At 39.9% G+C, this 26,541-nt stretch overlaps 2 protein-coding genes across 3 annotated transcripts in view; one reads left to right on the top strand and one right to left on the bottom strand.

Annotated features, from left to right (window-relative positions):
• Positions 1–26,541, bottom strand: part of dock7 (dedicator of cytokinesis 7) — a 45,781-nt gene that overhangs the window by 9,250 nt on the left and 9,990 nt on the right. For both annotated transcript variants that reach the window (XM_022767315.1, XM_022767394.1), the window contains exons 15-36: positions 17,613–17,730; positions 17,238–17,308; positions 15,574–15,712; positions 15,146–15,247; positions 14,638–14,724; positions 13,528–13,759; positions 12,258–12,422; positions 11,512–11,681; positions 10,280–10,372; positions 8,511–8,600; positions 6,911–7,006; positions 6,652–6,792; positions 6,303–6,416; positions 5,641–5,808; positions 5,292–5,431; positions 4,696–4,865; positions 3,781–3,959; positions 3,447–3,629; positions 2,527–2,662; positions 2,213–2,309; positions 379–475; positions 87–221 (exon numbers count right to left, since the gene is read on the bottom strand). In XM_022767315.1, the coding sequence (XP_022623036.1) occupies positions 87–221; positions 379–475; positions 2,213–2,309; positions 2,527–2,662; positions 3,447–3,629; positions 3,781–3,959; positions 4,696–4,865; positions 5,292–5,431; positions 5,641–5,808; positions 6,303–6,416; positions 6,652–6,792; positions 6,911–7,006; positions 8,511–8,600; positions 10,280–10,372; positions 11,512–11,681; positions 12,258–12,422; positions 13,528–13,759; positions 14,638–14,724; positions 15,146–15,247; positions 15,574–15,712; positions 17,238–17,308; positions 17,613–17,730 (2,923 nt within the window). The remainder of the gene's footprint in view (positions 1–86; positions 222–378; positions 476–2,212; positions 2,310–2,526; positions 2,663–3,446; positions 3,630–3,780; positions 3,960–4,695; positions 4,866–5,291; positions 5,432–5,640; positions 5,809–6,302; positions 6,417–6,651; positions 6,793–6,910; positions 7,007–8,510; positions 8,601–10,279; positions 10,373–11,511; positions 11,682–12,257; positions 12,423–13,527; positions 13,760–14,637; positions 14,725–15,145; positions 15,248–15,573; positions 15,713–17,237; positions 17,309–17,612; positions 17,731–26,541) is intronic.
• On the top strand, positions 21,217–25,530 carry angptl3 (angiopoietin like 3). Its single transcript, XM_022767513.1, has 7 exons — positions 21,217–21,816; positions 22,227–22,337; positions 22,504–22,615; positions 22,723–22,836; positions 23,145–23,240; positions 23,773–24,045; positions 24,248–25,530. The coding sequence occupies exons 1-7, from the start codon at positions 21,286–21,288 to the stop codon at positions 24,430–24,432; spliced, it is 1,422 nt and encodes a 473-aa protein (XP_022623234.1). The 5' UTR covers positions 21,217–21,285; the 3' UTR covers positions 24,433–25,530.

Here is a 26,541-nt window from a genome sequence, read left to right as displayed (position 1 = left end):
AGAGAGAAGTCATTACGAAGTTCTGTAAGAAACTGGATAAACGATGAAATGAAATGAAGCCCTGCATAACAGCCCAGTAGTCTAACCTTAGACACAAGTGCCCTCTGTGTGGCAAAACAGTGCTGGAGGTAGAGGGCGCTCTGGTTGCAGGCCATGCTGTGGAGCAGCACCTTCAGCACACCGCCCAAGATACTCTCCTTGGATTCTGTCACTGATACTGTCTGGAGGAGGAGGGACACATATGCAGTTGTTACAAGAGCACGTCTTGGTTTATGTGTGCTGAAAGTGTTAGACTACGTGACAACAACAATATCAGCATTCATGACTGTGCTCATGCATGTTTGCATTTTGTATGGGTAAATGTAGAAAGTCTTGTACCTGTACAATGATCTCCAAAGTATCAAGAATAATTAAGTTGGCCTCCGTTGCAAGGTTACCATCAATAAGTGCTTCATGTTCCAACTCTGCCCTGGTCCTATAATTAATGAAGCAGAAGACACCGTCAAAAAATGATTAACAATTCTCAAATTGCGATGCTGATGATTTATCTTTCAATGATGCATGAGCTTCCAGACGGTCACCAAATTCAAACCAATGCCCCTAATCACAAACAATGTAATAGTTTTGTGTGTGGTGAGAACCTTGGCCAATCTTCTAATTTCCTCAAAGTTTAATCAATGAAATCTTATTTTCATACAACTTTATCTATGAAAAATCCAATGTTACTCTGCAACCTACATTGACCACAACCATTTCAAATGATCCAGATGTACACAGTTCGGCTAATGCAATGACTTAAGAAATACAGATTTCAAGTCAGTGAATAGCTAAGTTATGGTCCGTAAATGGAATACAAGAGTTAAATGTTGTTTATCTACCAAGGGGTTCAAAAGTCTGCCAACAAGTGTACATGTTCTAAAATGTTTGAGCACATGGAATTATAGCAGGACTGGGTTTTAGTTGTAATGTATCTCACTTTTATATTATTCAAAAGAACACACACATAATCTATGACAAACAATAGCTAAGGCTACAATTGTCTTGTTTTTTGCTCTAGCAGAAATCAGGGACACACGAGTCAGAACCCCAAAACAAGAAGCACACTGGTTAAAAAGCCAAAACAGACCCACTGCAACCACTACCAACCCTGAGACAGACATTGTTACCAGGACGGAGGAACTGATGGGATTGGGAGGGGGGTTCAAGGGTCAGAACCAGGATCGGGGGTCTCTGTTGGTGCATTTATATGCATGTGTGAACTTAGAGAGTTAAAATGGAGAAGAAATTAATTTATAATATGGCTGCATCAGTGGCTAGAGCACTAATGAGGCTCACCCAGAACAAAATTAATTACAATCATTTTCAAGACTTGTTCAAAGCCAAGTTCATGGGGAGGAAATTTAATACAGACTGATAAATTAATTTTTTGTCCATTTCAACTGTCTAACTTCCCAAATGCATAAGAATACTCCATAAATGAGGAACTAAAGCAGGGGGGAATTTGAAGGAGCACACAGCAAATGTGGACCATACAATACCTGACTGATCTGTGACTCCTACATAAACACACAGCAACATGAGAGAACAAATGGAAGTTAACAGAAAACAAAGGCTGGAGCTAAATTTACGAAATAACAGAAAAGAAAAGAGCTATCATATGACATAAACAGATAACACACACACACACACACACACACACATTCACACACACACACACACACACACAGATATCTGTAGTTGCTGGTCAAACACAAAAATTAGTAGCAAGTCTGATCCTTTTCCTATGTAAATCCAGCAAAACATGAAAAATAATAATGAACAATGAATGGTTTTCAGCATAGCTTATGATGACATGCTATGTATTACTTCAGCAGCACTGATATTCAGTTAAGAGGCTTAAAGGATGATCATTTTCACACTTGAACATGAAACATAATGTATGGGTGTATCGTCTAAGTGACCGATTCCAAGTAAAAAATGGAAAATTATCACATGTGGAGCTGGAGAGTCAATAGGAGATGAACATTTTTATACACATTTATGAATTGGTGAATTATGGACTACACACCTTTTACACACTTAAAAATATCTGTGCTTTTGTTGAAACAAAAACCCAGAGAAAACGGTTTCAGTTCAGGTCTCTTTGGGTATCTTTTTCTGCTACATAAAATAAGAATTAGGAAAGTGAATGTAAGTGTTAAAAAGAGCGTACTTGTCCATCTTTTCGCTGTTTTGTCTCCAGTGGGTCATGTCCTTCCTCCATCGAAGGTTCTCCTGACTGCCAAAAGCACTGCCAGATGGACTCCGCTCTAAATGTTGGAGGAGCAATCATTTACTTTTTTTAATGGTGGTGAAAGATGCTACGTGTACAAAGAAAAATATGAGCGACTTCATGCGTGCATGTTGTAAGTATGCATGTGTGGAGAGTGAAAACCAGGATACAGATTAATTGTGTGTATTTCTGTACATGTTTGTGTGAGTCAAATTCTCTCCTTCGCATTTGTTTATATAAGCATGTGCCCTCACCTAGCTGTCCGCGGCTGCGTCGCACCATCTCCTGTCTGGCACCAATGCTGCCCAGTATGGCCTCCTCCAGCTTGGCCTTCATGTCTTTGGACTTCTTAAAGGTCAGGCTGTTCATTCGTTCGAACGCCTTCTTCCCCTGCATGGTGAACACAACATGGGCCTTGTATGCAATGAGGCAGAGGATGAGTGGACGGACAGAGAAGACACATACATACACACACACACACACACACACACACACACACACACGCACACGCACACACACACAGCAGGGAAGTTATTTGCAGCACAGCACCAGCAAGCAAAGCAGGTTAGTAGCATAAGAGCAAATGTGCAAGCATGAAAAAGCAAACAACGAACAGACAGCATAGCAGAAAGAGCAAGTTCTACCAATTACATAATGAAATAACAATGATTATGGCAGAGAAAGTAGTGCGCTTATATTATTTTATCCCCACATTCAGTAGCCAAAGAATATTAACCTCAGAGAAGCTTATGTTCTATATGCAAGAGGACAATGCACAACAAATCAAAACAACAAAACAAAATGTGAACCTATCTGGTAAATAGATTTTGGTTTAATCATTAGTGGAGCTGATATAAACATATGAAAGTCCACTGCAAATCGTTCAGTTTGTCTAAAAATAAGCCACCTTTTTGTTTATTGGATATTAACTTTTGCTCTTTACAATTTCCTGTGTGTTGTCTGAAATATATGTTGACCAATATGAATAAAAAAAAAAGAAGAAGAAAGAAACATTAATGTGTGTATAGTTATCCAACCCGTTTCTTTCATAAGTATTGTATCAGCCCAAGGGATTCCCTAATTGTTAGAATATAAAATAATAAGGTACACTAAATAGGTGGGCACACTAGAGGCCATCTTGTCAGTCAGTGAGTGTATTCACTGTTGATATTACCTTGTACTCAAAGCAGGAGACGCAGAGGTACAGAAGGTCCAGCAGGCGGTTGAGCTGGGACACTGACAGGTCTGTGAACCATTTCTGTAACACCAGCTCGTCGGCGTTCTTCAGCACCCACAGCAGACAGATGAGCAGACTACGGCTTGACTCGGCTGAGAAGCTTCCATGCTGACGACTCGCCTGGAGAGATGGACCAGGAGGAGTCAAGAGGGAGGTAATAGAGAAGAGGTATGATACGAAACAACAGATTTGGGAAAAATATACAGTATGAGGAATGTTGCGTTCACTGTAGACAATTGTACATCACAACATGTTACAAACGGGGATTTACCTGCGAGTTGAGCAAGAAGCTGCTTGGTCGCGACATTGGAGAGGCAGTGGAGGTGCCTGCTATCGCCATGGCAACAGTCTGGCTGATCATGCTGTTACCCTCTCCCTCTGCCTCTTCCCCACTGCTGCCCACCGCTGCCCCCTGTGGACCACCTGGCCGACCCCACTGGTTATGGGACTCTAGTGACACAAAAAGGAGTGAGAAGAAAATGAATGTTCTTAACGAATCCCACTATATATGTACACGACATTAACTGCTCTTGACATGCCCTCTCTCTACTCTGAATGAGCATGAGCAGGTACTACATTTAAGCAAGTTAAGCAGGAACATTCCTTAAAAAGCAAATTTTATTCATACCATACTTTATAAAATGGCCTTGACTAACTCTGGCTTTAACTGACTCTGGAACTACTGCTAATATTAATTTATGAATGGGTCATTTAAATACGAGCTCAAGGCCTAGGGAAGACAGGTTAACAAGGGTAGGGGGGTTAGGAGAGAAAAAGACATGTGTTAAGGATGAACTGAAGTTATTTATCAGCTTGTACATTATGTTAGGGTGCAACATCCTTTGCAGGTCGAATGATAACCTTTCAGGTTCTAGATGATATAATATTCAAGGTCACAATGTAACTTTACAGCTTGTTCAAAGTTGTTTGAATAGTTCAGAGTTTTACACATCTGGCCACATCACATCACAGAAGAGAAACCTCAGTCTGCAAAACTGCTTCAACTGTTTCAATGAAGGGGAATCTGATAATGGTGCTGCTGACTGGATATTGGGAAGTGAACAGTTAGATATGATAACTGACGCACTGGCAGCTGGGGAGCGAAACAACAAAGACAAATACACCAAACAAAATATTGTTTGTTATTAAATTACTGTATGTTCAAAATATTGCTCCTCATCTTTACCTGTGAAGTCATGGAGCTGTGGTAGTGTTTCCATGACAATACCAATTAGAGGCAGGTACAACATGGCGACCCGGGCCTTGACCTCAGGATCTGCATAGCGTGGGTCAGAGTCGTGGCTGGACAGGAGGTTGTGAACAACACTCACAACTTTCTTATGGAGACCAAACATCCTGCAGTGAAAAGTACAAAAAAAAAAGTAAAAAAGAAAAATTAAGGACAAAAGAGATCAGCTATTTCATTCAAAGTATGAAAAGGACAGAAAGGAGAGAGAAGGAGGGAGGTGAGGGAGACCATAACTCAATCCCATGCTTGCTCAGCATGTATGCACTTGTTTATAAATCCCTATGCATACAGGCTTATCTCTCACCAACAGATACAGACGCTCTAAAGTGAAAATATCACTTTCCTTTCTCTGCAGTACTTGGCAGTTTATTGGGTAGACATAAGCAGATACAATTACACCCATTCATTACCATGTGATCCAATACTGTTCCTTAATCACTAATACTTAATAAAACCACAATTCTGACATTAAAAGTCAACTTTAACTTCACTTTTTCACAAGTTTGTGAACTGTGCATCCAAAACATACTAACCCCTCATTGTCTGGGTCCAGGATTACAGACAGTTCAGACAGCACCAGTCCAGCCAGATAGTGCTGCTCTCGGAAGGGGACAGACAGCTCAAACATGTTGGCTATCTTTTGATCCTGGACATGTGTGGAGAACCCAGAGCTCTGTGGCAGAAGAGAGAGAGTTACAAAGAACATCCAAACCAGACAGACGCCATTCATATTTTATTTTATAGGGTGAATATTTTGACTGTAATTAAAGCTAACCTGTCAGCTGTCTTTTTTGTTCTAAGAGTATCATTATGTTAAAGATGAGTGAAAACAGTGATCTGAGGAGACAATGTACAATCTCTCTACATTTCTTTTTCTCTGACCTGTGAGGTCGCTGAAGACACAGAGGGGGAAGGCGAGGCAGGTGGTGTGAGCAGACTGCAGGGCAGATTGAGGGTGACGTAATGTTCGTGGCTGCAAACAATTCTCAAGAAGTCAAGCCTCAAAGACTCCAGGGTTGGGTTCTGCAGAGTGTAAAGCTTTGTGGACACCTGGAGGGAGAGGAAACCATGCACATTAGTGTATATTTTTAAAGAAGCGCTGAAAATGCATCCTAATAAATAAAAATGGGTTATGTGCTGTCAATATAACTGAAATTTTGAAATATCACAAATTAGACCTTGATATATTCTTAGTGCTTTATTTATAAACCTTAAACTGAACACAGGATCCATCATTAAAGGAATGTTTAACAGCACCAGAACAAAGACAAACAGGACAATATTTGGCACTAGCTTTCAATAAACACCCATCCTAAAAGGAGACCTCAATTTTTTTTTTTTTTGTGGAGTCACTAATTTTAATTTGCATACTCCTGTCTGCTTTCTGATAGTAGCTGAACTTAGACACCTACAATACATCTGCTCTCTCTTTTCTTATATTGGTACTGCTAGAATTGCATTATTGTGTATCATAAAAATGGTGGTAAAAATAAATTTACGACATGTATAAAAAAAAATAAAAAATAAAACATTTAGAAATGTACCTGTTTCCAGTATGCCCTGATGAGGGTAAAGACAAAGCCTCGGTCCATGACTGACAGTAAGTCATTGAGAAAGAAGGCCAGACTAGTGTTTAGTCTCTCCACAAGCTCCAGGTCCTGATTGGATGAGAAACATATCTGATAAAGTTTCCAGAGTTGGTGGTTTGAACATGATTTCAGCTTTATTATTTAGTCAAAGAAACAGACAAAAAGGATGATATAATGTGGCACATTATGAAAGCCCAACAAGTGCATTCTGTTTTAATTTTACTTCCTGAAAAAAACCTTTGCAAATTTCATATATTTCCTGACCCTCTGATCCTATGAGATAATTGATTGGGTCGTTATTTACCTTCTGGAATCGAGAGACGATGTCACCGGCAATGGTGCTGACCAGGGCTGTAATGTCATCCATGAAGCGTTCTGGAAAACGGTTCTTCCTGGGCGACTCCAAGCGGTCAGCGAAGTAAAGGTGGTGGATAATGCTCTTCACCTGTGGTCAAGGTGTTCATTGGGATACAACACAAGGTATTGTATTTCACAGAAAAATGACTGTACTGTGATGACTGATAAGGACAAAGCTCTTTTTTTGTGTCAAAATTGTTTCCTACCATGAGTTCAAAGAAAAACCAGGCCTGCTGTAGAGCACCCTCCCTTACGCTCCCACTGCTCACCACCCACTGGAGGGCCAACTCCTCATGGAAGAGCTGAGTAGGAAAGTATAAGACATAGAGACAAGGAGGTGGAGAGGAAGGAACAGAGAGGGAGAGGGAAACAGAGAGCAATAGAGCCAGACAGAAAGAATGTGAGGGACCAGAAAAAGAACACACTATCTTCACTTAAAATATAGCTAGGTCTACGTGTTGTACATACTGAAGCAGGGTTCCAAAATGTATTTACTAATGGGGGATAAGGCACAAAATAAAACCTAACCGACTATAGATGTATATTGGTAAGTGACATGTAAAGATCTCTCTTGTCCCAAACTCAAATTAACCTGATGGAGGGTATCAGTTTTGAAACCCAAAACTGTAACAATAATTACCAAAACTAACATTCTCTATATGAATGAACAATACAGTCCAGTAAAGCTCCTGCACCCCTAACACTGAAAATTTGATTAAAGACAAAAGGTTTGGTTAGGTGTTAAAATTCAGGTTATCAACTATCAAAAATCTAAATGAATACACTTTTAAAAATTTAAATGTAAATATATATATATATATAATTCTCAATTGTGTGCAACAATTTTTTACTTTTTAGAAATGAAGAAAAAATGCACTTCTACTACCATGCAAATTGCACTATTTTTGTGTTAATACGCTGTTTTTCTTTACATGGAGAAAAGAAATTCCTTTTTTGCATGGAGAGAAGAATTTCTTCTTCTTCATTTCTTCTAAGTATTGTGCATCAATAACTTGCATTTATCTCGGTGTGCATTTTTTATGCAAAACCAGCATCCAACATAGTCTGGCCAACACACTGACTGTATTCCAGTCTGGCAAGTCTTCCTTAATCCTGTTGGCATAATAAATATAGGAAAAGGCAGGACCTGATTGAGAGCCACATTTTAAATCTGTATATTATGTAAGTGCTGCCTGCACACATTTGAATCTTTTTCATATTAATGTGCATTTACTAGAATGATAATTTCTACTTCTTCAAAGGACTCAGCATTAACAACTGAGTATTGCACAGTACAAACAACTGAGCAAACTGCATCACCTGAGGAAGACCATGAAAAGCACTTGAAAGCTGTGGGGTTAAAAGCCAGAAAGTGGACCTTGAGTTTTTTTTTTTTTTTTTAATAAAACTGTTAATATGAGGAAACTCTTTGTGGTGCTGGTTCAATATCTCTGCCAGGGCACCTGATTAAAAGGCAAACCATGCTGGCTCTTTAAATGAAAATGTCAACACTCTGTGACTGAGCTAAGTGTGCACAGTGAATGAAGACTTCCCAGACTACGTGGATACAACTTTCTGTAACACACAGTCAGCGTTAGCCAGACCACAACCAACATTCACATCAAAAACTCCCCGACACATTCAGAACGAGAGGCAGATCAGTGACATTCAGCATTCAACAAGACTCCACAACCACCAAATACGACATCAATGAATCCAGAGGCACACATCCACAGACAAGACAGGTGAGGAGGCGAATAAAGAGGTGGGCGGGGTTGGCTCCTCCCCCAGTGCAAGTGGCTCTACCTTTTTTGTGGGCAACCGTCCTGTTAAAGTTTGCAAGAAACTGGCGCTCTCAGTGTGCGAAGACATGCGATTGCCACAGCGCTCCATGGCCTATGGGTGGGATGAATGGAACGGTGACAACAAGGTTAGTGAAGGAGCAACGAGAGCGTGGGGTTGCACCTTTTCCCTCAGCACACATGGTAATGTGTCTGCAGGGTCACACGCACGCACACTACACACTATTGTGATTGCTAGCACATACTTTTCACACATGAAGACACAGAACAATTAGACACAGGACAGGGCCGCAACACTTAAAAGTGTTGTACCCATAATCTAGAACAGTCAGATACATCAGTAGAGTTTGAGCTCGTTGAGGAGGGATGCAAAATGGCCGCATAAAGAGCCATGAGATCAAGTGATGACACAAAACTCATTTCTTTTCCTTGATGTTACAGCCATTGCTTAATGATGTACCATTCTGCATCCCTCAAGGTGAATACAATACTTCAGAATCGTAGAATGGCATAAGGAAAAACCATCCTCCAGTATCACAGGAATTATTATTGGTAAGTTAAATAACATATTGTTCAGTTGCAGGTTAAATGCAAATAATGTATGTGCTCTGTCGATGTAAGCACATTTAATTGAATGTGGTAATCTAGCAGTGTTTTTATGATTGCAATATGTTGAATTAATTTGATCTTGGTTTCCAGATATTAATAATAATATGTGTAAATTAGTAAGTAACAAAGGCTTATGTCATGACAACTTAAAGTGACAGAGGACATGACATCACATGAAGATGGAAAGTGAAGCTGACACAGGCTTCACACATGTAGACACACATTCACACTCACAGATACACCATGCTCCAGTGACAAAGTTAATGCTATGTAGGGTTAGTAGAAAGTCATGCAGGGATACTAGCTGAGAGTGGGGGACCATGGGATTAAAGCAGTGAGAGCGAATAAAATGAGAAAAATTAAATAACAGATTAAATAAAATGAATGTGAGAAAAATCTACTCTGATGATGAATGATTTCTAACACTACCCTTTTTCTCTACCACTCCAACATCCTGTGACATACTCACAGATGGACTCTTGTAGTTTTAGGTTTTAGCAATAACTGCCTGGTGTAAACCCAAAACAGCAGGTAAGTTTGACATGAAAAGAAACGGAGGCCAACAATTGCAGCCATGGATAACTCTGGTATTAATTCAAATCTGAATATAGCATATCTATATAGATGCATCTTTTCCTGCAAGTACTGAGAAAAAGAGAGGTGTTAGGTGTGAGTAGTTAAGAGGGATGACACCTGAGACTCTAGCGTGACAGACAGAGGGGCATGGAGGCGGCTGTGACTCCCATGTGTGGGATCATGGGAGGTTCGTGGTTGTAAGTTTACCAGAATACTGCAATATTCTGAAGTTTTGGTCTTTTTTGTCCTTGCACTACACTATGTATTTTGTAAAGGGTTCGTGCTCTCTAGTTTGGAGAAAAACAGCAAGAAGTGATAGTGATCATAGTCTTTTGACTGAAAACCACTGGAAGCATCTAGACAATAGGATGCTTTGACAAATCAAAAAAAAACACAAAAAAACAAGACAACAAAAAATAAAAATCTTAAATGGGGTAAGGATTGCACCCATGCCCCAGCAATCTCCTAACTCTGAGAAAGTACACAAATAAACCAAAACTCCAAATATCCCAGTATCCCTTCAAGGTGAATAGGGTGAGTTCTTTTTGTAGTGAGGCAAAGTGGAGGACGGGGCATTCATAAAACCACCTGCATGGTTTCTGGAGCGGACCCAGGGCTGGATCCCCAGGGGGCACTCTTACAGCCCATGGTGTGCACCCACGAGTTGGAGCGGTCTAAGCCCTAGGTGTGCCAAGGTCAAAGGACACAAGGCAGGCAGGAGGCAAGGGAATAAGCGAGCAGCACGGGGGAAGGAGGAGGGAAGGAATAATGACAGGTTACAGAGGTTCAGAGGTCAGGACTGCTGGAAGATGCCAAGGGCCAAAAAAGGTTAGCTGTCAGTAAATTAAACGTCCAAATCATCACCACAGAGGAGCAAAGCACATAGGTTCTCTCTCTCTCCCTCTCTCTCACTGTGTAAGATATAACTTCCCCTCCCTCACAGGCAAGAGAAGAAAGGTTTAGTCAAGTATTAGCAGCAAAGGGTGCATTCATCAAACAGGGGGCTGCATCCATCATATCATGGTTAACAGTACAGCAAGACCATTAGAAAGGCACATTACATGATTCACTCACTGCTACATTTTGGGTTAAATTAAAACAAAATGTTTGAAGTGGCAAATTACAAATTATACCAGACAAAATGCATGACAACAGATAAATAACATCAAATAAAAAGGAACAAAAAAGTCTGGTCGAAACTGAAAAGACTACACTACTGTTAATGTCTTTAAAAAGATATATGACTCATGAAGCAATGTGCTGTTCTATCTTCTTACAGCATCTGCTTTACTGATGAGACCATAAATTAATGTCTTGTATGCCTTTCACAACCTGCACAGACTGAGCATTGTGTGTGCATGTGTGTGTGTTTGTGTGTCAGGTTGCTGTTACAGCGGTTAGAGAGATAAGATGTCCAGGCTTATGTTTACACATTGGCTATACAGTTTACATGTTGATAAAATAGTCCCCTGGGTCACTGTGCACATGGAAGACCTCTACCTTGATGTGGGTTAAGACCTATAGACTTGGTCACCTAACAGGAGCATGTCTAAAATACATCACAAATCAATAAGAGCTGCAGGATTACAACAATGTTACAATATTTATATCTGACATTCTCGTGCAGTGTGGACAAACCAAATAGTGCAACAGGGACAAGTGCCTGAAATACTAAAGCTATCACTGTTGGTTCTGTCCACATTAAACATTTTGAGTTTGAGTGCCACTTTTGTACTTTAACAGAAAATCTACTGAGCTCTAAAAGTACTGAGATAAAAGAACTTACAGGTATATCCAAAGACACTGTTTGATGAACTTACCTTGCTGCCAATGATGGAGCGGACCTCATCATCAGGAGAAGTGGGTGTACCGGAAATGTCAGGGTTACTGTTGCTAAGGCTACGGGAGCGGTTGAGGTTGAGGCTGGCTGGTCGAACGGCTGAGCGAGCCATGGTGGCATAGTGAACCGAACCTCCCAACCCCCCCGGGCCTGGGACAACAGACAGTGGAAGGAAAATGGGACAAGTGAGATGAGATGGAAATAACCAAAACTAAAAAGCCATTGTAAGTCCACAGACATGACGATTGCATTTCAATCCCCCTCCAGGTGCCTGTACTAAAAACTAATTCAACCCCACCCCTTAATAAATAGTTAAGTTATAATAATATAGTTATTCATAATTGATGACAGTTACATGGAGCAACCAATGTGTGCCGTGGAAATTGTGTCTTCTACCGCACATGAAATGATGAAACAGCTTGATGTAATTTTAACTGAAAAGGAAAAACACTTGCAAACACATTAAGATGTACAGCAATGGACCATATCTACCTGTTAAGGATGAGTTGGGGTCTGTGTTGAGCAGGCAGAAGACAAAATGGATGTGGGAGGAAACAAAAGCAAAAGATAAAAAGAAATAGGAGAAGAAAAATTATGGCAGGTAGGTTTGATCACAGACACCCAGTGAGGTGAGTTGGGGGTTTGATGAGGTTAACTTAAAAGGAGAAAACAGAAGAACAGATATGGAACAAAGAAAAATGTGAGGAGGTTAACTGTCTTGAATACCTGGCGATGGTGAGTTGGGGTCAGTGCTGGGCAATCGGAAGACGTAGTGGATGTAAGAGGACAGCAAGCTGTTGCGGCCATGCATGTCCTGGCTGGTGTCCAGGTACTTGTGAAGCCGGTTCACTATAGACGCCATGACCTCAAAAGATGCCTGGCCCAGATTCACTAAAACACACACACACACACACACACACACACACACACACACACACACACACACACAGACAGACACATAAAAACAGAGGTACAGACAGAAGCAAATTGAACACGTGCAAAAATGTCAACATGATCACATAGCAGTGCAGATATACATGAAGGGTACAATATGTGAGTCCATAGGATGACCCACTCAAAAAAAGATATCTACAAAGATTGTCACACAATAAGTAATTTCTTAGCATAAATATTTAGACCCTTTTCATGTCTCCCAAATAGTGCTTTTACAAATATTTTGGAATACTAATGATTCTAATGCTGTCTTAGAGACTGTGTGAATGGCCACGTCTTTGTCCATTAAAATGTAAAGTTACATCAGGAAAGGTTGTTTTAGAGTGACTTTGGCATGCCTTCATTTTCTGTATGCAAAATAATATTGTTTTAAACTTTATGTTTAAGACTTAAGACTTAAGACTTCTGTGCTAGTGTTACTGTGCAAAACAGAGAGGATACTGTCAAAAATCAATCAGAATCATTCATTGAATTAAGGACTCTGCAATGGGTCACTTGTCTTATGCCTGTATTTGTCCAAATGAATTTTAGCTGTGTTTATTAGATTTATTTCTTTTTGGATTTTTCCTTTGCTTATTTTATTTCAGACCATCTCCTTTTAGTAATTAAAACGATAAGATTGCTGACTTCATATGTACAGTATATTGCAATTCACTCAATTTACATGTCATATGCAAAACACGTCATAAAAAAGGATCATAATGAATTACAAATTCCACCAAATGTGGAGACTCCTCAGGCAAATTTAATTTTTGTTCATATTGTATCATATTTTATCATTTCATAGCTTTCAGTGGAAAAGGCTGCAGTGGTGACAAACCTGAGCCACCACAGGTTTGTTGACATATTGCCATGAGCTTACTTATTAACTTATACTTATTATTAACTAACTTTTAATGTTAATTTATATTTATCTTCTTTAAACAAGAGAAAATTAAACTTTATAGCTTTGAGCATCACATTTGACACTGCACTGTTCTTGACATGTTTAACATCACCTTCAAGCTCAAGGTCTTTCAGTTAAATGTAATACGTAATTTACCTATCTGCCCAGCAATGACCGGCGGCCGCACTACAAGCAACACCAACTTGTCGAGTAGGAGGTGAAGGAATCGAACCACTGGCTCCAGCTGGGAAGAGTTGAGAGCTGCAATGCTGGACTTGAGCTCGGCCTCCAGGTTGTTCTCCATGATCCGCATGTCTCCTATCCTGACTGGAAACATGTGCTCATCCAGGGCATGTACCAAGGCAAAGAACTTATCCAGGTACTGGTCCTAGAGAGGGAGAGAGAGAGAAGAATGGAGATGCAAAGGAGAATAGAGAGTGGAAATTTGTTGGCAAAACAAATGCAATGCAGGGAAGGGGATGTAGAAAGAAAGGGATGGTAAAAGACGGAAGAGAAGAAGACAACGATGAAAGTGAGAGATGACAAAGATAGATGGAGGGAAAACACAAGATAAAAAGAAGTGACCAGGGTTAGAGAAAAAACAAAACGTAACAATGTTCAAGTTAGAGAAAGGTGAAGGGAAAAAAGGGGGGAAAGGGACTCAACAAACAAAAGTAAGCTTGGATCTACTCGTCTGTAACTCTGAGCTGGCAAGTTGGCTCACTGCATGGAAACCGCAAAACGAACATTACTACAAGAACAGAGTAGAATCCAGCAAGTCTAATCTGTGCCAGGAGCAGTGATTTATGAGCACATTAGCCCCAGTTAGGCTCCTGGGGACCACAGTCAAGCTCTCCACACCACAACCGACACAGAGATGGAGTAGACCTCAGTAAATAACTGGTGAGGTGAGCCTCACCCACTAATGAACTGGTGTTGGGAAGGAATTCCTGTCTAAGTGTGAAAACACCGTGTGGTTTTTTCTCTTAACTTTAATTGGGATTTAAAATGATTATGTGTGTGTGATGCTTGTGAAATTGAATCTTTGGCAGTTCATATCAAGCTATTCTTCCTCATTCTTGAAAAGCAGGTTATTTTGGTAATCTAAGATTTTTATTTTCCAGCAGCACTTCCCCTCAGTTCAAATATACACAGATACTATCAACAGAAAACATGGGACAGAGTAAGGAGGATGAGAGGTGATGAGAGTTAATCCCTAAAATCCCCCAAAACACTGTTAGTAAGGCTAGTGAAAACAATAGTTACCTGTGTGTGAATGGTTGAAACAGCCACGACTTCCACGTTGAATACTCCACGATGGTTATCCACCCACTTCATCCCTGGGAGAGGAACCTGAAGAACAAAAACACCTAGTTATAAATATGCGCTTCACAATTACAATTTTGCCAAGAGTGAGAAGATTTGCCACTGAGCATTGTTGGACATTGATTCTGCTTATAATAATAAAGTTTGAAGACTCTTCCAAAGCCTCTCCATCCCACCCAAAAATCAAACAGAGAAATTAATGAGTATTGATGATGTTGCTTTTTCCGAGATACTACAGAAGGCACCCTGAGAATACCTGATATCATGCTTTCAGCATAATATATCCCTCATGCTCCATTGTTCCTTACCATGCATACAACATGGATGAAGAACTTATAAAGCAAAAAACTTATCTTAACTGCCCATTGAGATTTAATCTACACTAATTCCATGCTTTAATTCATTCATTCATACATACATTAAAAACACTTAATAAACTGTGTCTTACATCTGGGGAGAGAACAGAGTAGGATTGTGGTGGTTTCTCCAGTGACACAGGAAGACAAAAGTGTCCCGTCCGTAGACGCCCATTCTGCAACATGGGGATCCACTAAAGAGACAGGAAGATAAAACAGATTGAAAGTTATTATTAGTTTTTTCATTTAATACATATTCTAAATTCACTATGGTGTTCTCAAGGCTTTAAATGTACACACGCACATCTGTCTACAATGCTGTGTTGTTTAAAAGAGAATTGAGTATGTGCCTGTGTGAAATAAATAATGACTTACTGTTTAATCACATGTGAATGAGCATGTCTAAGTTTACACTTAAGCCTGCATGGGCACTACAAGAGTGAGAGTCCAATAGCTGTTTGCTAGAACCATGTTAAGAGTCTACATGGTTACTGTAGCTGTACTAGTGACTGTTACCTACCGTGTATCCCACAGGGGTCTCCAGAGGTGTGTTTTGCTTCTGCTGACAGCTGACATGGTAAAAGGTGAAGAGAATGTGGTGGTGGTCCGACAGGGAGGCAGGCAACTTGATCTTGACCTCATCATGAAAGTCAGGTGATCTGATGACAACAATTAGTAACAATTATACAAGACTGTGCAGCATTACAAGCTGGTTTTTATTCAATAAATTGATAGACCAGAAAAGACACCCAAAATAGTATATTTAACAAACTACGTCGACAGGATAATTTTCAGACTGCCATCTCAAGGCCATTCTGCTTGAGTCAGAATGGGTTAAGTCATGAATATGTATAGGGTCCTCCCATTGCTTTCCCAGAAAACATTCATACAACCCATGCTGGAAATTACTAAGAATGGACTCTGCTGGAAATAGAAAATATTTCCAGCTGAGTCCATTCATTATTTGGGAAACTTTGTCTCAAGGCAGAGCAGGGGTTCATAGTGGACGTCAAGTGATCTGAAAAGAAATACATTATATAACACTTCATAATTCACTTCAGCGGAATTCTTTATATTCCCACAGGATGAAACTTTGTCTGAAAGCCAATGCCCAGAAACAAACAACTTCCAACTACAGAAGACCCATCAACAAACCCACTAGGATTGCCTAGAGAGTGGAAATAAGCAAAACTGTTTAAAAGGGTCGGAGAAAAACCCTAATTTCTCATGGGAACAAACATTTTGGTTCTGGACCAGAAAAGCAATAATCCTCAAGAAGGAACAGCAGTAGGAGCAACTTTATCACAGTAGAAAAGATTATGTGTTATTGGCAGGGCACATTACATCAAAGCCAAGAGCAGATATAAGCACTTAGGTGGAAGCTTTACAAAAAAAAAACAAAAAAAAAAACATATCTTATAAAAGAAAGGACTGTCATTCATTTGTCTCTCATTTGCGTCTAATGGGCTGACAAGAGAAATATTGTGCCATTTCTGAGTGAAACACAGACTATAATTGTCAATTAACTATAAGCACTTATACAGGCTAGGTATAAGGTCCCGATGCATGATTGTCCTTGTCACAGTGGTACATTATTCATAGGTTGATTAATTTTGGCCTTGAATGTTTGACCCCTGAGTGACAAATGACAAACCACTGGGTGTCATAAAAAACACCTAATAGTGGTGATAAAATATTAGAGAATCCTCAACTCTTATGTACAGATGGAAGAAACTTGTGCCAAGGACACCACATGACAATATCCAGAATCCAGACTGAACTCTTTCTTTAACAAATGTAATCAAAGGTAGGGTAGTGGAGGTGTATGAATATATGTCGTGATAAAGCTGAATTACAAGGGAATATCTGTGAGTTTAATTATTAGTTTAATTATTGACCATACGAGTACAAGGCTGAGCATTTTAGATTCTCAGAACTGTGAGTTAACACCAGCACTGCTAAGATAGGAAATCATATTGTGATAACTACATGATGATAGATAAGTGAATATTTTTCATATGGAGCTTTTTGGATCTTTGGATGATTGTTATTACACTTACTTTCCCAGACCAATCAGTCAAATTTTCAGTTGACTAATTTCTTGAATGATGTTTGATTTGGGTTCAGTACAGGACACTGTAGAGACTATTAAAACCATATGATGCCAAGAGACAAGTCACTTACCTGTTATGGTACACCACAGCAGTGTAGGCCTCTTTAGAGAAATCTGCACAGCTGGACTTCCCAAATATCACCTGGGGGATAATAACAACAGTACTGACATTCAGTGACATTGAATCCACCTTACAATAAATTATGAGTCGCTCTTAACATGCATATTAGTAAGCATGCACACAGCTGTCGAATAATGCAGTGCTGTTTCATTGCACAGCTTTTGTCACTACATTAATCAACATAAAACATGAGGTGGTAGAAGTCCTCAGTTGCCAACATAGTAACACATTCAGCTAAGACAGAGCATAATGGTATGACTGACAATAATGAGACTAATTCATAAATGGGAATGGTTTTATCTAATAGCGTCTTGTCAAAGCGTACCGGCATTGCATTGTTTGGATCCTCTCCATTCATAAATTGTACTTTCACTGTGATGTTACGGGCAGAGCCTTGGCGGTTGGCAAAGTTAAGACTCTGAGGGTTCACATACAGCAGATTCCTGAAAAACATACGTATGTGCACCGACACAAACACAGAGAAAACGAGCCACATTATAAAATTATGTCAGATCAATAACAGTGCAAAAGAAACATGACAATTTATAAAACTCTTGTATGCATTTTCTATTATTACACTATGTCATGGAAAAGGGTAATAACTATTTTGAAAATAAATGGGTAAACGGGTGATTTTAACCTCTATAGTAACTCTCATAATACTGCAGAGTAACTTATCAGATATCTAAAAAAGCACCTTAATAACAATGGTCATTTACTGTCACTGTCCGCAACTTAAACCGTGACCTCTTACTCTGATAACTAAACCTAAGTGCTTGGCCTAGATACCTTGCATAGTTACATCAGAGTCTGCAAACTGATTGATTTAAAGGGCAATGCCACCATGGCAGGTAAACCATAATCTGATTGGTAGATGTACAGATTGTACTCCACTGTCAAAAACACTGGTTACTACACCGTTGGGAAGAAGGAGGCGACCCCAGAGTAGGAAGTGAAAAGTAACCCGGGATCAGCTGACAAACCACAATGACGTAGTCGAGTCTGTGGGGGATGGCCCCACAGAGACCACAGCTGGAACCACAACTAACAAGGAAGCGTGGGAATCTCTCTTGCCTGATGATTACAATTTCTTGTTCTGTTACCCTCTGCCAACCTTGTCCTAACAATTTTTATTGCAGCTTCAAAGTGAGTTGTTGAACTTGAACTGAAATAGACCCCAAGTTGACTTAACCGAGGCAAAGCTGGAATACCCATAGAAGCACAAATGGAAGTATCATTGATTGGACAGTTTATCTCATCACACTCAACTTAGGTTAATCAGTACAAACTCTGCATTACAACTCCACAGCTCTGCCAATACATTCCCAACTGTCAGATGGCAGCTACCCACCTTTCCCATTTTGGGCCTAGAGGCTACATAACGGGACAAAGTCATTGTTTACCGACTCTCAACATAGATCAGGATAAGCGTTTAAGATGCCTAGTGACAAAATTATTCTTTAGCAATTTAGAGCATGCAGAGAGGGGATGGTACATAAAAAGCAAGTCTGCCATGTTAATTGGTCAATACTATGTGGGAGAAAATCAAAGGCTGAAAGGTGCTGAGAAGAATGTGTAAATTCTATATTCAAAACTGGGTATGGCCACTTACAAATGCACTAAAATAAAAAAAACGATATAGTCATTTAGTACATCATACGAGGAAAAGTCATGATACATCGAGAACAAACACAGCTGTGCACAGTGGGCATCCTGTTAATTATTGACTGCTGAGCTAATTCAGTGCAATGTTTGTTGTTTGTTAAAAACTGCAAATTTGAACTTGGTCACAAAGACGGGCCAGTTGCACAGAGAAAGGCCCCAGCAGGCCAGGTTAGATTCAAACCCTCAACCCTCTCACTGTTAAGCCACAACACTAACCACTGTTCTGGAATGAAGGACATTGAATAACATTACCAGCTTTATGCTGATCAAGCATTCCTGACACATTCACTCAGTCCATGGCCAATTTTTTCTTTTCCACAGGACCTTTTCTTTCTGCTCTGTTCAAATGAAAAAACATAGCAGTCATTCATTACTGAGACCTGATGTAATCTTTCCTATAACCGCAAACGACTAGAAAGAGCTCATTAAGACGAATGTGTGGTATTTTAAGGTGCAGGGTAACAGCCAGAGTGCAAAAATGATTCCATTTGAAACCAATGCTAGCTAGATGCAATGGGGCAAATATTCCAGTATTTTCTGCTATTTGTGTCAATGTAAATGTAATAATGTTATAGTATTTCCCTTTGCAATACAAAGTGACTGATCAGTTAACCAATAAAAGCATACTTTAACAACAATAAAATTATATAACTCTACAAAAGTTGCAAAAAGGATATTTTCAATGTATCCATGCTCATATGAACAAGAACTGACTTTCAAAAAATGCAATGACTCCATGTCACAGCAATTCATTATTAAAGATCAGGACACGTTTCAGCTATATGTCGTATTTTTAGAGGTTGGTAACCAAAAAGCAAGGACTGCCAAAAGAATAAATATTTATATTCCAATTAAATACAATACCAAGTCATTTCACTGATTAGTACCCCCCCCCCCACCCCTTCCTGAAGGTGGGAAGATCTCACCAACACTGCAAGTCTGCTTGAAACAACTTACTAAGAATTTCCCATAAAGACTGTTTTTTTTACGACAGGACTCTGTACACAGGACTGATCCTTTAAAAGCTGCAAGCTAATCACTGAGCACTTAATTAGGAACACCAGCACAGATACTAATTCATGCAGTTATCCCATCAGCCAATCATGTGGCAGCAGCACAATACATAAAATCCCACAGATACAGGAGCTTCAGTTAATGCTCACAACAAACATCTGACTGGGGAAAAAATGTGATCTTAGTGAGTTTGACCATGGAATGATTTTTGGTGCCAGATGGGCTGGTTTGAGTGTTTCTGAAACTGCTGATCTCCTGCGATTTGGGATGTGGTAGAACAGGAGATTTGCACCATGAAATGTGCATGTGACAAATCTGCAGAAGTTGTGTGATGCAATCGTGTCAACATGAATATCACCAGAATTTCAAAGAAATGTTTCCAACATCTTGTGGAATCTATGCCACAAAGAACTGAGGCTGTTTTGAGAGCAAAGGGAGGCCTTCTCAGTATTAGTACAGGGCTCCTAATAAAGTGCTTGGTGAGGGTAGATTCCCTATCTAATTTCTGGTGGCACACAAGGCATAATAAACCTGAAAAAAAAAAAAAACAACAAAAAAAAACGATGAGGCTGAGCAATAAAACCAAGATGATGAGTACACACTGTACAACCTCTCTAACATCATTCAAGCCCAGAAGCTCAACCCTGGTACGGATGACAGGCCCACTCCCCTCCCCACACAAAGAGAGAAGAAGGAGTGTGAGAGAGAGAGAGAGAGAGAGAGAGAGCTTGGTGCTAGGCTGATTCAGCAGGATGCTAAATCAAACCCAAGAGCATTAATTACACACAGCATTATCAATCAGAGCAAAGTGTGTGCAGGGTTATAAGGTTTGAGATTGATCAGGCTGACGATCCATCAAAAATCTGTGATGGCCATTGTTGGCTTTCTGCTGATCAGCTAAAGCTCTGCACCACAGATGGAGAACAACATAGGGTAGGGTGTGGTATGGAGAGGGGATTGGGCTTAAATGGGTAGTAGAGAAGGGGGGGATGTATATGTCATTTGCTCGCTGCTGTGATTTGTTTGTTCAGGAGAGGGAGGGCTCGAGGGGGATTTGGGAGGAGGTGGGGTAAAGAGCTAAAACATAGTAGGGTTTAATGATCAACTAATCCTCCCCCCCTCCTCTACTGAGAGTGCAGTATATAACACAGAGCAGCCTGCTGCTCTCAAATCATTTTAACAGCAAGTAAGTCTAGGTTAGAGGCCGAGGGAGAGAAAAGAGTGTTGAGAACAGCACAAGGTAGAGGATATCAAGAGCAGTGAAACAGAGTGTCAGAAGATTACTACTATTCCACAATCCAGGACTGGACAAGGAATTCATGATGAAGCTGTTTTGTCTGTTGCTGCTGCTTACTTGTTCCATTGCTGCTCTCCCTTTGGAAACCTCAGGTAGAGAAGTGCAACCCACCCTGCCCTCCCAGGCCTTGACCACAGAACCACACCCTACCGAGGCAAAGTCTCGCTTTGCCATGCTGGACGATGTTCGCCTACTTGCAAACGGCCTCCTCCAGCTAGGCCAGAGTTTACGGGAGTTCGTCCACAAGACCAAGGCCCAAATCAACGACATCTTTCAAAAGCTGAACATTTTCGACCGCTCTTTTTACCAGCTCTCAGTGGTCACGTCAGAGATCAAGGAGGAAGAGGAGGAACTGAAGAAGACCACCAGTTTCTTGAAGGCCAACAATGAGGAGATCAGGAACTTGTCGCTGGAAATCAACTCTAAGATCAACAACATCCTGCAGGAGCGTACACAGCTTCAGAGCAAGGTGGGGAGCCTTGAGGAAAGGCTGAAGGGACTGTCACAGAGTATGGTCCCTGCTGACCAGCTTAGTGAAATCACAACACTCAAGGTAAGCAGCCAGTACCTGCTGAAGAGTTCCTTGAAGTTACTTAAAGAGTTCCTTCTTTAAGTTTGCATCAGTTAGTGGATGATATGCACACATCCAAAGAAGTGAAAAGTGAGCACATAAAAACTGCATCAAAAGTTTCCCTCAACTTGAGTTAACAGAAATGCATTTAATGAACTCTTCCAACTTGTATAACATCAACATACATGCCACTCAAATTATCACTGCACATTCCTCTAGAAAAGCACTGGGCCCAAGATTAGCCTATGTGATAACATCTGTCTGCCCCGTATTATAGTAATGATAACTTTGTTCAATTCATGTCACTCGGCAGTTGTTCCTTTAAACATTTTAAAATACAACATATGTATAGGTTGAATGGATAAACAATGTTTTCATTATGGCATTTTCAGGAAGTGATTGAAGCTCAAGAGAAAACGATAACCAATCTGCTGAATGCTGTAAAAGAACAGCATGATCAACTTGACCACCAGAAAATTAAGATTAAAAACCTGGAGGAGAAGGTAAAAAACTTTTCACAAAGATTTCACCACATTTTGCTTTTAATAGCAAAACATCTGCTATTCTGGAGAATAAATTCTTCTTTAGGAATATGGGGATGGATTCTATGCTTTTTCTAGGGCTGATAACATAATTTAACACTGCAGATTCATTTGCATTCCCTTGCAGCTCAGCGATGACAGTTTTCAAGATACAATCGATAAGCCAGTGGAGTCAGACTCTGCAGCTCCTAATATGTTTGAATATCTGACAGGAAACTCAACAGGCCTGGACACAAATGGTAAAACGATTTAATTATTTATGTATTATCAGTTGTTCAAAATGTTGGTGTAGAAACTAAATTAAAATAAAAAATGTGGATGCATATATTTTGGTTTTGTGTTGCAGACCTCCCAGTGGACTGCAGTGACTTGTTTAACAAAGGAGAGGCAAACAGTGGAATCTATGTTATCAAGCCAAACCAATCAGAGCCATTCAATGTTTACTGCGAAATGGGTTCAGGTGGGTTCAACAATCTAAGTTCTCAATGAGCCCATCAAAATACAGTTTTTGTGTTTAAATGCATTGACATTTATAAGATGAAGCATTGGCATTAATGCAAGTCTCCAATCAACGGGCAAAGAACAAAAAAACAAAAGGTTATCAAGCAAGATAGCACCAGGAATAGGTTTTCAAAAAGGGCAGACAATACGGTGGATATCCCATTCACGTTATCAATGATAAGGAAGGTTCCTGATCCTTGTGGAGACTTGTGTGTAACTTGTGCAAAAGTAACTTGACTTCAAATATATTTCTCATCCACTCTGTAGATGGAGGTTCAACTGTCATCCAACACAGAATCGATGGTTCAGTGGATTTTGACCAGACGTGGGAGAAATATGAGAAAGGCTTTGGAGATCTGGAAAGTGAGTACTTTCTTTAAACTTTGCTTTATATTCCAAATATGCCATTTTTACCAATTGCCAAAACCATTTACAACTTGATTTATACATTTTCCTTACTTGTAATAGGTAAAAAATTGATAATAAAAGAGTATAAGAAAATATACATAATTGTGTAGCACTGTCACAGACCATTTACAGTGAATGCTACCTTAACCAGCAGACCTTTTCTGGTGAGTGGGGACAATTTCAAGTACTTCCTGTAGGCCTGGTCATAGGAAATAGTGATTGTTACATATCAGCCCTTAACTGAGTAAGTGACTTCCTTTATTGTCTGAGTACACAGCAGGTTTTGGCAACTTTCCCATGAGTCCTCCAGCCATGAATTTTAGTTGCACTGCTCTTTCACAACTACCAATCCAATAATTACACCTTACCACTGACTGCAGCATGTTACCACAGGCCAAGGGAAACAAGATTACAGACACGCCTTGGGTTTTTTTTTTCATGTATGCAATGTCCAAACAAGACAATAACTGATATTTGTGTAATGCAGAGGACTTCTGGCTGGGCTTAAAGAAGATTCACAGTCTTGCACAGCAGGGAGCTTACATCCTACGTATTGACTTGGAGGACTGGAAGGAGGAGAAGCACTGGGCTGAGTACTGTTTCTCACTGGAAGGTCCCTCCAAGGACTACACCCTTCATGTCAGCCATTACTCTGGTGACCTGCCTGATGCCATGGCCAACAGCACCGGCATGAGATTCTCAACAAAAGACAGAAATAACGATAACCATCGAAACCCCAACTGCGCTCGCAATTACTCAGGTAAAGAGTTTTACAAGCTGATTCTGCAGGGCCTCCTACTGACCTGTATTGCCACCACAGCAATAATCCAAATAATGAGATGCACTGCAGGTATTTCTACCATTTTTACTTCCCTCAAACAATAGTTTGAAGGATCTCACAAGGTGATTTTTTTAGGACCAAGTATGTTTAATTTATGTCTCTTGTCTTGACCCTTTGGTAGGTGGTTGGTGGTTCAATGGCTGCGGGGACATCAACCTTAACGGAAGGTATTTGTGGCTGAGGGCAAAGGGACGCTCTGTAAGGAGGAAGGGAATTTACTGGAGGCCTGGCACAGGTCCCTCGTACTCCCTCAAGATGACCAAGATCACCATGCAGCCAGCCCTAACTGCTGAAAGCTTCAACTGAACCCCACAATTCATACCTTCTCTTACAACACCACTGGCATCTTTAGCAAACATCGCAAATATCTAATGCTCAACCAAATCTTCAAAGAAGGGGAGAATGAAGTAACACAGGCATTATATATGTCTATGAAATGACATCCTTAGTTTATCTCAAACATTAAGCTGATTGCTTCCTAACACCGTTTTGTCAGACACTAGCACTGACCAACAGACAACAAGCCAAAACTGTCTGAGGTCGGAAAATGCTGAACTGTCGCAATGACGCAACAAATGCCACGCAGGTCGTTAACCTATTGGGTCTGATCCAGCAAGGACAGTAGAATTGTCATTACGCAACATCTGCAATCACTTGCAAAATGGACATATTGATCCATAATCAGCAACCGGATTCAGTGCTGGTTGCAAAATGTCACAGTGCTGCAATAGGAGAGAAATCTATGACGAGACATTATGACTCAATTCTAAAACAATGATTGCTTGGGTATCTTTTCAGTGGACATATACATACACATATGACAGCTTCTAATCCATTTAAAAGTGCATTTTGTGTTTGTGGTGCAAAACTCTCTTGCATGTTCCCAGCAGCCACACACAAATGCAAACAGGTTGTTACATAAAGCATGCAAATTGTATAAGTCAGTGTTCAAGAAATCTCCTACATTTCAAAATGTGTTCACAGTGGTAAATTCTTTCCAATGAGGGCTTTGTCATTTTTTTCCTGGTATTTTACACTGCTTCACCCCCAGTCTCATGAAAATACATCTAAAAAGTGGGGGCAATGTCAGCAGTCAAATACAGTACAAAAAACTGGAGATACACATCTTTGCCAGTACACTGACAAGCTCTTCCCTTTGTTTGTTCTATGTTTTTTTTTTTACTCTGTAAAGTATTTAAACCATGTTCATGCTTTTATATGATTTATGCTGGTATTGTCAGAAAACACCTTTTCCATGTATTTCCTATGTTATTGAGTCATATTGACTCTTGTCCATTCTTTCAACATAACTAACTGTACTGTAAATGTGCCTCATACTAACACGTCACCCTGACAAGTAGCTATGTGCTCTAATAAATCATATTTATAACGACAAAATAAAAATCAACATGACCAAATGACTATCAAACATGACTACATTTTTTATATCGTGTTGATCTGAACCAAGGTAAATTTTATAATTCTGAACTGAACAAATAAAATTTTAATGTGAATATATTAATTCGCAATTTAAAAGTATAAAACAATGTGCTGAGTGCTTCAGCTCAGGGCCCTTATCTTATTGCTTACAGCTTATAAAAACAGGGTTTAGCTGGTAGCAGTATTCAAGTTCAATGCCCTCTGGAAGTATATTTGACAATTACTTTAAAGAAAAAGTAGTACTATATAAGAATACCAAACAATAAGACTTCGGGAAGACTGTTATCCCACATTACCTTTGGCAATACAATGATTTAAAAAGGCTGCTCAGAATAAAAATGCAGCACTGATTCACCCAGTCCCTCTTGCCTTCTGCGGTGGATCAGTTAGGTCTGGTATTAGTTAATCTACAATAGGAAGGCACCTGTTATCTTCAGACAAACAAAGCCTGCAACTGCAAGGCCGTGTTAGCAGCAACGTCCGGTAATAAGTACGTCTCTCCAAGTGTCCTTGACAAAACTAGCACTTGTTCAGATGGAATATGTACACTGGCAGACATGAACAAGCCACAGTGTTAGTCATCACTGTGACTTTGAGGTCGTTGTCCTTTACTGACTGAAGGATCACAAAAGTGTGTGTTTGCATCCGGCTCAAGAAGCATGTGGCATTTTGCCTATGTTCAAATTTAACAAATATGGGTGACTCAAAGGCAAACAACAGCTGTCCGTGGCAATATCCACCTGCAGTCCATGGATAATGAATTACTTTCCAAACAAGCAGTCAAGTAGGAAAATAACTATTGAACTTTAATATTTGTACAGTTGTAAATTTGCATGTAAGCCAGTGGAGCTATACCTCAATGACAGGCAACATCAAAGGGCTGTGCTGCAATACATTTAAAATCTAAAAGTTGCTTGAAAATTAAAACCGTTTAAAACAGCTTGTATTTTTGCAACCTAATATGAGGTCATTTGG

This window comes from Seriola dumerili, unplaced genomic scaffold (genome assembly GCF_002260705.1).
Source record: "Seriola dumerili isolate Sdu_G_001 unplaced genomic scaffold, Sdu_1.0 BDQW01000002.1, whole genome shotgun sequence".
NCBI classification, from domain to species: Eukaryota; Metazoa; Chordata; class Actinopteri; order Carangiformes; family Carangidae; genus Seriola; species Seriola dumerili.
This window is presented reverse-complemented; position numbering and strand designations above follow the sequence as displayed.

What these genes read in the sequence shown, in the direction of transcription:
- angptl3 (XM_022767513.1), top strand. Translation starts at nt 21,286, where the DNA reads ATGATGAAGCTGTTTTGTCTGTTGCTGCTGCTTACTTGTTCCATTGCT. An exon ending in GTGAAATCACAACACTCAAG is followed by an intron (nt 21,817 to 22,226) that starts GTAAGCAGCCAG and finishes TGGCATTTTCAG; the next exon opens with GAAGTGATTGAAGCTCAAGA. An exon ending in CTGCGCTCGCAATTACTCAG is followed by an intron (nt 24,046 to 24,247) that starts GTAAAGAGTTTT and finishes ACCCTTTGGTAG; the next exon opens with GTGGTTGGTGGTTCAATGGC.